General features: G+C 41.6%; 1 protein-coding gene across 1 annotated transcript in view; it reads left to right on the forward strand.

Annotated features, from left to right (window-relative positions):
- Positions 1-9,168, forward strand: part of SLCO4C1 (solute carrier organic anion transporter family member 4C1) — a 61,074-nt gene extending 51,906 nt beyond the window's left edge. Inside the window, exons 11-13 of the mRNA XM_025203266.1 lie at positions 4,319-4,383; positions 7,061-7,198; positions 8,059-9,168. Of these exons, the coding sequence (XP_025059051.1) occupies positions 4,319-4,383; positions 7,061-7,198; positions 8,059-8,183 (328 nt within the window). The 3' untranslated portion in view covers positions 8,184-9,168. The remainder of the gene's footprint in view (positions 1-4,318; positions 4,384-7,060; positions 7,199-8,058) is intronic.
- Positions 9,169-10,993: the final 1,825 nt, after the last annotated feature.

The following is a 10,993-nucleotide window of genomic DNA, read 5'->3' on the forward strand; positions in this document are numbered from 1 at the left end:
CCCAAGTAGCAAAAATGGTCAACCACACCATGAGACTTCCACCTCCAGAGTGGTGTCGGGTATTGGTTCTTCCATGCCATTGTACATATTACAGTCTTCTTGAGACGAGAAGCTTTGGGATGGCAATTAGCATTGCTAGATCTGCCCAAGAGACTTTTGCAAGGAATATGCACTGTAGACAACCCTGTGATGCAATAAACCTTGTGATGTTGAACAAGCCTCTGTGTAGTCTGGTTTGAAGATAAATGCTATCATTGCTGTCAGTGAAAGCATGAAGAAGTAGGACTAAAAAGGTAGATGTTAAAGAGCATGGGGGCTAAGACGCATGTCCCTGTTTCACCCTGATGTCAAAGACGTTTTATTCTTGGTTCATGCACAACCACTGCCTTCATACCTTTTTGTAATGAGCAATTGATGCCCAACAGTTTGGAGAGATGACGCAAGCTGCTTCAGAATAGTAAAAAGGCCTGTCTTCTTTTGACTGTATTGAAGACCTTCATCAGCTCAGTGAAGGCTATGTACAGTGGTATCTTTTTTTCTTCTCTACTCCTTCTCTTGCTCTTGCTTGACCAAAAATATTATATCCATGGCGCAGCATCCGGAGCAAAAAGTTCAACTTTCAGGATAGATTCTTTCACTTAAAGATTGCAGCTTAGGGATCATGATGCGAGTGATAACTTTCCTGACTGTTCAACAGGGAGGTACCTCCATAGCTTTCAATTGCTTCTATCCCTTTTTGTTTTTGTATAACTGTACAAGTTAAGCATCTTCTGAAATCTTGGGGTACTGCTTCTTCTTTCCATCAGAGCAGTATAACATTATGAAACTTTCAGTAATTTGTTGGCACATCTGTAGACTTCCAGAAAACGGTCATTGCTGGATGCCCTGTTTCCAGGAATGGATTTAATGGCTTTCAGCAAATCTTCTAATATAGGCTCATTTTCCAAATTCATCCTAATGTTGAACTGTGGCAATCCTTTGAGCTCATGTGTAGACGTGGTCAGTGAGACTAAAATCAAACTAGATGCTGACTGTGCAGTTGTTACTGTGAAGTAATTTAGTACTTCCATAAATAGAGTACTAAATGACTTGTGCAGTAACTGGAGTTACTGTGCAGTAGCATTGTCAAACAGCTCTTAAGTGACACTGACTGCACAGTAGCTCATTACTACTGCTTGGTGTTGCATCATGTTTCCTGTCATGCGATGCTACTGTGAAGTCGGTGCCTTTTTAGATGAGCCCACTGAGCATGGAATTCTGTAGTGGTCAATCCAATACTTGACTCTTTTGTTCATCAGTAATAACCTTTCCAACTTTAATCCTTTCAGTGGAGCCATTTTATTTTTTGGCTGGATCAGTTGCTTGCTTGATGCCTTCATAAATTCATGGCCATTGCCTGCATTAGCTGCTTTCTGAATAGCATCAATTTAAGCCAGAAATCTTGGGCATACCTCTTAGCCTCCTTTTCTACTTCTTTCTGAACCTTTTCTCAGATTTTCCAGGGTTATGGTGTTGGGATATTTCTTATGGTTGGTTAGTACTATCTTTTTTGTTCTCAACCAGTGGTAGAAGGGTTTCAGAGTGTTCCTCAAATCAGTCTACATTTTTGTTGCATATCTTGCCAAATGCTGTTACAGCGGCATTATGTTGGCTTTTATGATTTCCTAAGCCTGGGTGGCTGAGCTGTGAAAGCAAGTTTACCTAGAAAAATTCAGACTATCCAATAAAATGTTTCTTTTTAATTTGGCTGGTGTCTAATCTGAGGATAGCTGATAGTCTTCCTATGATGCATCTTTGTCATTTTGGTTCTGACTTTGCTGGAGACTAATGCATGGTCAGTATTGCAGTACTGACTGTGACAAGACCTTGTATGCAGGATTTCTTTCAGGTTGTTATGCCTGGTCAATACTAAATGTAATTGGGTTCAGTGCCCTGACTTTACATGCTTCCACAATGTCTGTCCTTATGACTCCTCCCTTCCCCAGCAAAGGTGTTGGTAATGCATAGATTTTGACTTGCACAAAGTTCTAACACTTGCTGGCCATCTTGATTCGTATTACCAATTCCATGTTTGCCTATGTACAAGTCTAATTCTTAAAATCGTATCCAACTCTTGCATTGAAGCTGGCAAGTAGTATTATAATGGCCTAACTTCTGTGAGTTATCTCAGTCTCTTCAAGTTGTTGGTAGAAAACAGCCTTGGCTTTGATAGCTTGAAGGGTAGATGCATAGACACTAAACATGATGAAGCCATTCTGTGTGCACTTTGGGCATCATGAGTCAAATAGATACAGCAGTGGCGCTTTCACAGAAAGAGAGGAAGCTGCTTCTAATAATAAAGCCTGGTTCCTGTTCTCTCCTTTCTCCTGCTGACTTCCCATGCCAGAAGATGGTATCATCATTCTCTCAAAACCTGTATCTGAGACATTGGTGACATGTAGGGGGTGCATGTGCACCCCCTGAAAAGCATTTTCAGTCAGTGCTCACCACCCCGCCACTGCTGACCCTGCCACTCAACTGCTTATGCCTGCGGGAGCTCCCTGCTTGCCACTGCCACTTGCAAGCAGTCATTCATGAGCTGAGTTTCTGATACTGCAGCAGTATCAATCCCCTAGTATAACCAATGCATAGTCTAGTAGTGCAACTTTCCATAAATTGGAGTCCAAATTGGACCCATGGGTCAGTCCAAGCATTTCAGCATGTCACTTTTATCATTTTTTGCCTCTACTCTGGAGGTTGCAACACTGGTGGTTTTTATAGGAGCTGCCCCATGTTGCCACCAAGCCCTCTAGTTGAATGCCTTTTATGGTCATACCCAGGATCACTTTTAGCATGTACATGCATGCTAACTGGATCTTTGGCAGTTGTGCGTGCATGCATGCTCTTATGGAATCCCCCCCAAGAAACCATATGGTGGTTCCTTCCTGCCCCTTCTGCTTGGATCTCTCCAACAGCTTTCCAGCAGCAGAGTGTAGATGTGATCATCCTACTTTCCACTTGTGCCAATGATGCTGAACTATCTGATTTTTATCTAGTAATATAAAAACTGTCATTGCTAGGAATTTTGGAATGTCTTGATGAAGTTGGCTCTCAAAGAGCACTTCTGTTTTGTAGCAACGCAAGATGAGATGTACTAATTGGCAAAAGATGCTCTAAAAAGCTAATCATTTTTTGTGCCTCTTTAAGAGGGAACTTTTTTTAAAATTATTTTTTTTACCAAAGTTGTGAATGGTACCCAAACATGTGTTTAATTCCCTCCTAGTTTGAATGATGGTTGTCTGAATTGCTGCCTGTCTCCCTAGTGATCTTTGGGCCTTTCTTGAGAAACCTTGCCACAGTCATTTATTAATCTGTCAGTTTGATCTGTTACTGTAATTTCTTGTAGCTGAAGTTTGAAGACCATTGTGACTCCAACTGCCTCAACAATGTGACTGCTATTTCCGGTGTTCAAGCACATTAGGCCTGTGCTAAAATGATTCAACTTGCATTCAGTCAGTTTCCAATCTCAGTTTGAATACTGGGACCAAGGCTTTACATCTAGTTCATGTTTAAATTTGGAATTTTACTTAAAGACCTGAACTTGCATTCATGAATGATCACAGAAACCTGTACTCTTTGGAGACCATGTTGAACACCTAAATCAAAGTAGTTTGAGAGCTGCGGATAAATTACTCTGGGAATTGCTCTATTGGATCAGCTGTTCGTTAACAATTTTTTATTTATTTGCCTTGGTTAAAGAACCACTCAAGATGAAACTAAACCACAAAACCCTTATATAGACCTATGTCTCTTGTTTTTCCCACTCATTGTAATTCAACTTCATATTAGTTATTTATGAGTAAGTCAACATTTTGGAGTACATTTAATTGCATCCTTATAATACTTCAAGCACTGTGGCCAAACTTAAAAAACATATTTAAAATTTTGGTTAAAACTTAGTATGCTTTTCAAAAAAGGGTAGTGTTAAACTGAGAGAAGCAAGCATTTGTTAATCTATTGTCTTACTTGCATGCTATATTGCATTGCTATACTTCATTGCACTGGATCTTTTGTTCTCAGGACTGTCATGTAAGTCTACTTAAGACTTTTGAGAAGTTTTGTTGTAAGCTTCTAAATATTCTCTCCAATCCAATGTAGCTGATAAGAAGGAAAGCACTATTGTCTTCAAGAGTTTTGTACTCTTAATCCTACAAAGCAAAGTATTAGTAGATAACTTGATTTTTGTTAGGAAATATACATTTAAGGTAACTTAAATGTTAAACTATATCTGGCTTGTAGAATGCTCCATTGTTGAAGGTCCTTTTAACTTATTTTACAGGTGTGTGCCAGACAAGCAGCGTTCATTTGCTCTGGGTGTGCAGTCACTGTTTCTACGATTACTGGGTATAACACTTTGTTTAAATACATACCTAAGCATAATGTATCTAACTTAGGATTCTGTAACTTTACATGTATGTAATTTCTGTAGTAATAAGTACGGCCAGCGGGCTCCAACTTAACCCTGTATCATGCAGGCATAATTGTTAGTGTAAGAATTGCTGCACACACTCCAGAGCAGCAGCTTTTTTTTAAATGGCAAAAATGTATGTTCATACCCTAAGTTTGGCTGAAAGACTAGGCAAAACAAAGCTAAACCTTGTAATAGATTTGTTTTTATGTAGAACTTTAATCTATAGAAACTTGTTTAATGGTTAATTGGTGGATGTTTAAAGTGGCAAAAGAACAAATACAAATTTATTGGACAAACTGAGGTGGGGGGGGAAAAAATCTCAAGAAAATTGTCCTTTTCTGCTTGCGATTTCCCAGTTGGTATAATAGAAAGGTATCATTTTGGAACCAAGAGTTCTAGGGTTTTTTGTTTTTTATGTCCAAATTTTATTGCCATTTACTTAACAACTGAGACCCCTTTCTCCAAAGTCAAGCCCATTCTTGGAAGTGAGGGATTCTACATGTCCACTAATCAAGAGATTGATCTATAACCATTAATGGCATAGCTGACTGAGCTTTCGTCTAAACTGAAAATAAGCTTTAGAAGCTAAAAGCATGAAATCTGATCAACTGCTTTGTCTTGTTTCTGGTGTTCTACATCATAACACCAGAATTCTGGCAGGCAGCTATTATACATTTTTTAGCATATTTCATATAATTTAATACAATAATAATTTCACTACCTTTTTTTTAGTTTTTACATTACATAAGTGTGCATATGATGTAGATGTAGAAGCAGTGAAATAGTGTTACATGTAGGGGGCACAACACAATCCCATAACCAAAAAGGAGTTGCCTAAGGATGGCTTGAGGATCCTGCTAACACAAGTGCTAGTGAGACGTCTAGCAGCATAGCAATGTCTCAGAGCAGCTTGGGCCATACAATGTTGTTACATAAGCATTGTGCCAAGGGCCTGTGTTCCAGTAGGTTACTGTTACTGGGACCCTGTATCAGATGATATTTATGCTGCTTTCTTCTCCCATGAGCAACAAACAACCTATACACAACTTACTTTCTTTTTAGGCTGTTGTCGCTTGCTTTTTAAGCCAAGGTCTTTCATCAAATTTTCTTCTCGGAATGTAGGGAGAAGGCAAAGTTGTCAGGTTTCTTGGGGGTTTTTACTATCAAACTTGAGTAGATAGTGGTTTTTCTTTTTGAACAGTACCTCTGAATTCTAGCATTGAAGCAATATAGAGTAGCTGTATGATGTAGTAAGCTTTAGGGATGCTGCATATACATGGGTACGCCACACTGCAGTGGAGAAGAAAGTAAATGTTTAGTCAAGAACATTAAACCTACCCTGGCAAAAGTGATATAGTATGCTGTCTGTTCTACATAAAGGCTAGGATCTCTTTTATAGTGAAGTATGAAAGAGATCATCTTAAGTAAAAAGGCAGGCTGTCGTCTGAGGGTTCTGGGCCAGGGGCAGTGCCAGCCTCTTCCCAGTGCGGGGCCTGGGCCAGAGCTGGGCTCGGGGCAGGCTCAGCTACATGAGGCAGGTGGGCAGCAGTGGTAACACTGGGAAGGGCGGCCACAGGGGGGCTCAAGCAAATTTTGGGTTGGCTATAGCCTCCAGTGTCACCTGTGCTCAAGGCACTGCACTTCGCTGCCTTTCCCTTGGGAGTCCTGCATGGGCCACAAGCCCCCTATCTGCCCCACAGTGGGGTGCATGGCCAGCACAAGCTTTTTATGTTAACACTCCCTATAAGTGTTTTTATTAGGGGTGCTCACCAGGATCTGGGGGAACATCTGTTCACCAGAGTGCCCCAGGGGATGACAAGGTCAAATGGTCACAAACTCCTTCAGGACTGTTTCGGGCTGGACATAAGGAAGAACTTCTTTACAGTCCGAGCCCCCAAGGTCTGGAATAGCCTGCCACCGGAGGTGATTCAAGCACCTATACTGAACACCTTCAAGAGATTTTGGATGTTTATCTTGCTGGGATCCTATGACCCCTGCTGAATTCCTGCCACTGGGGCAGGAGGCTAGACTTGATCATTCTCCCAGGGTCCCTTCCAGCCCAAATGTCTATGAAAACTATGAAATCTGATCCATTAATAGTTTCTACTTGCTTGCAGTTATTCAAAGGACTAAGTATCCATTGAAAGATGGATCTATGCTTCTCCAGATTATAACTATAGTCTCTTTTATATACTTCCACTTGCTGAAATACTCATGTGTCCACTATATTCCCTTACCTTCCAAGGTTTTTATACTTGGATAAGGAAATAAAGTTTGTTTGGCACAATTTGCAACAAATCCATGGTGGCTACTGATGATCATCCTTTCACCCACACCCCTCCCCCTGCCCAAATTGTTATAATTTTGTCCTTACCTGCAAGGTACTTAAAGTTTTAACTTAAGTCAGAATGAACAACCTACAGAGCTGGGAGTAGAAGGATGTTTGTTACTCTGCAAACATAAGAAGGGGAGCTGTGGTGGCTCCAATGTGTAGTTTCACCAAGTTGGTGTACTGCTCAATCTGATGATGCTCTAAACCCCAAACTGAACAGAACTCATAGAATACCAGCTAGATGTTAACTCCTCAATTTTTTTCCATCTCTCTTCTAGGTACTATTCCTGGGCCAATTTTCTTTGGTGTGGCTATAGACAACAGTTGTACTCTGTGGGACCTCAATGAATGTAAAACTCGAGGGGCTTGCTGGGTCTATGACAATACAAAAATGGCATATATGCTGATAGGTATAAGTAAGTAACCTCATCTGTATTGTGTACCTATCATAAATATGTTCAGAATTCCATTCAGACTTTTAAATCCCCTTTCTGATTTGGTTTATTTTCATTTTTTTTTCCTTTGGGGAAAGGTGAGTCTGTGGTAGTTGCAGGTGTATCATCGTATGCTTCCCTCCCCCCACTCTTAGGAACTAAAGCTTATTGAAACAAAACAAACTCTTCAAGCACTCCCAAGAAGCTTTGTATGAGGTACACAAAAATATGTAGGCCTAGCTCTTTTCTTTCTATGTAATTGAGGAATTTGAGAAGAAGCCATGAATAGGAAAAATGCTGAGCAGATAATTGAGATAAGTGGGGAAAAATAGTATAGTTTAGGTGACTGATCATCTTTTTTATGTAAGGATTCTTTGCATAGGCAGTTCTAAACAAGTTTTATATTAATGCAATATATTGGCAAGTTGGTAGAAAGGTTCTACATGAGGCAGTGCATCAAAGCAAGGAGAAAGAGAAGCAATCTTCCAGAAACTAGATTGTGGGGGAAGAGTACAGAAATCAGACTAGAGGATTACAGTAACTGCAGCAAGTGGGAGATGGGTGAAACGTCTGATCCAAGTACAAAGACTGTTTGCTAGGCTGTGGATCTGCGTCATGGATTTTGAGGTAATGATCCAAGCTGACAAATTTTGGAACAAGTGTGCGGTGTGTGCTTGTGTGTGGGGTGTTTTTTTTATAGCACTTTGCTCTGTGCCTCTTATGTACGTTTGTGTTGGCTACACTTGTTGTCACAGGCCAGTAGTTTTGTTTATCTTTTTAAAAAAAAAAAAAAAATCCCTTTTGTCCCCTCCCCCCTTCTCTTCCCTCCTCCCCTTATTCAGGTGCAGCTTGTAAAGTCCTCACAATTTTTTTTGTGATTGTTGCATTCTGCTTGTACAAGGCTCCATCAAGCAGTTCTGTATCGCTGGAAAAGAATGCGGAAATGGCATCTGGTGTACATGTGTGAGAACCTCAATCAACTACCTGGGAACTTTTTTAACCCCTATTGCAGAAATGGCTGTGGTGCACACTTCATGTTACAGGTCCAGCATTATGTAAATATGGAAGATCCCAATAGTTCTTTCTTGAACAACTTGAAATTGGGTTTTAAAATATCTGGATATTTTGTGAGATTAATTTGAAGCTCGGGAGACTTGATATCTTGATAGCATACCTTTTTTAAAAATTGCAGAAAAGAAGCAAGTTGTTTTACTTGAGTATTGGGAAAGCTTTTTAAAAAGCATAAAAACTTTAGTTAGAAGTTGCAGTATTGCTGTCAGAATATATGAAAGATGACCATGAGCTGAACTGGGGAACATCAGTAATTAACCACAAAGGCAAATAGTACACCTCAAGAAAAGACTGAAGTACAGAGAGAGAGAGCATCTTTAACATGGAAGAGCAGTCAATGTTTACTTCAAAGCTGCAGGAATACTTTTTTAATGTGCCAATGTTTTGGGTAATGTTTAGCACAAACTTTATTTTTTCACCACAGTTTCTTGAGTAAGAACAAATTGACTGTCTTGTTTTTACAAGTTGAGTTGAAGTTTAAATTGATCACTTGTTTTCTACAATTTTTTTAAATGGTAGCAAAAATGTTGTAAATTGACTACATTGGTTTTTGTATTAACACAATCTAAAAAATTGTCAAGACTTTTTATAGAAAAAATATTTTAATATCTCCATGAAATTTTGAAAATGAAGCCTACTTTCTTAATGTTTCTCATTGGCCATGTACTAGCTTGTTCGTAAGTGCCGGGTGTTCACCCTTATTCTGCTTAAAGCTATTGAATCACTTTCCTGAAAACACATCAACAGGAAAAACAAATCCAGTTCAGACTTCACAACCTGAAGTAAACTGTATATATGTACCATATCTGTAATGTAACACTATTTATAAGCAGAACTATAACTGTCTAACAAATTTGAAATAAATTCCAGATTTTAATGAAGTTGTTGTCATTTTAATTTTTTTAAATGAATGAGATGCAGCTTCAAAAATACTATGTAATTTTGAAGCAAGTCATTTTAATTGCATTCTTTCTAAACCAGGGTTTCTGTGAGATTCTTTTATTGTGTGGCATCTGATAACACCATTATTAGAACTTTTGGCTTTCCTGACTCTCTTTTTTTTTTTTTTTTTTATATGATTTTAAATTGCACAACGAAAGCACAGGTGCCATAATGACTTGCACTCAAATGTTTTCTGGCTATTGGAGTAGTGCATCTGAGTGAAGGCCAGAACGGTATTGTTGGTGTACAAAGACACTGCCCTAAGCTTCCACAGTGCCTCTTGTTTCCATGTGACCTTCTGGGCTTGAGACAAACTGGTTTGTGTGTAACTTCTAAGTGATCAGAAACTGGCTTAAACTTGTAACAGAACAGAAGTTTAGTGCACATAAACCAGTTTCAAAATGGCTCAAAGTGGGTTAAGGTAAACCTGGTTGAATATAGTATCAAACTTAACTGATTAAGCTCAAACTGGCTTATGGAACTTTTTTCCAGACCCCTTCCTGGTTTACACTTTTAAATCTGAGTCCTCCAGCATGCTGTAGCCATGGGCTGGGCTGTCTGTTCTAGCCAAGCAGGGCTGGCCCCACCTCTCTCCCTGGCTGAGAAGGGGAGTGAGGGTATAAAATCCTGGGCTAGAGTACAGCCAGGTCTGCCTGGCTGGGGAGGCAGCAACACTTGCCAGGTGTCCCCAGCTCCAATACTTCTGCTGCTGGGGGAGGGAGTATGGCCAGCCCCCAATAGCCTGAGGGAAGGTGGGGGCTAATGCCCCCATTGCCAGGGGGTGCAGCATGGGCATTAATAAGCACTGCTCATGCACCTGGGGCCATGGCAGCCAGATCTCAGTAGCCTGAGAGAAAGCGGGGGGCAGTTTAATCCCTCCCTCCCCAGCGCAGGCACTAACATGGCACTGGCTGTCCAATGCTGAACACCCCTTGGGGCCTGCGCTGCAGTGCCTGGGCTGAGTCCTTGAAGTGGCATGCTATGGCTGATGCCAAGGCAGGTCTGGCCAGGGCTGGAGGAGGGGATGGAAACGTGACCTGGCAGCAGGTGTGGAAGGGAGGTGGGGAGGAGCCAGGGTTTATCCCAGCCCTGACTTGCTATTGCTGCCTGCTGTGGCAGCATGGCCTGGGCAGGGGCAGCCAAATAGGGTGGCGGTCAGCACCTGCTGCTTTCTACTTCCAAGGTCTCCGTGCATGGCTGGTTTGTAGGTAGACTGCAGCTGGAGCACAGCTTGCCACCCCACTCCCTCGCCTGGCAATGGCAGCAGAGCAAACTATTGCTGCAGGCAGAGGTGAGGTGCCTGGGTAGGCTGCTATGAGCCAGTTTCTGCCCACATCCTTGGGCTGCAGGGCAAAGCTGGACTCAGCTGTAGCAATTTGTTGCCTCCCCATGCCCCTGGCCTGCAGCATCCTGCCCTGACTGCCTGGTTCTGCTGCAATCAGTGATGGGTGCCCCACTTCCACCTGCCATCATGGTTCACACTGCTGCTGGGAGAGGTAGATAGGTGGAGAACTATGCTCCGGCTGCAGTCCACCTGCAAGTTGTGGCCTCTGTGTGAGGCTGGAGGTGGCAGACACTGTCCTCTACCCCCTAAGTCTGCCACAGCCCAGGCTGCACTGCTGCAGTGGGAGGCAATGGTGAGACAGGCTCTGTGATTAGCCCTGGTCTTCCCTGCCTGCAGCTGGACCAGCATTGGCATCGGGCACTGCTTGCCACTCCAAGGGATTCAACACAGCCCCTGCCTGAAGGGATCTTCAGTGTGGA

Source organism: Alligator sinensis, unplaced genomic scaffold (genome assembly GCF_000455745.1).
Source record: "Alligator sinensis unplaced genomic scaffold, ASM45574v1 scaffold575_1, whole genome shotgun sequence".
NCBI classification, from domain to species: Eukaryota; Metazoa; Chordata; order Crocodylia; family Alligatoridae; genus Alligator; species Alligator sinensis.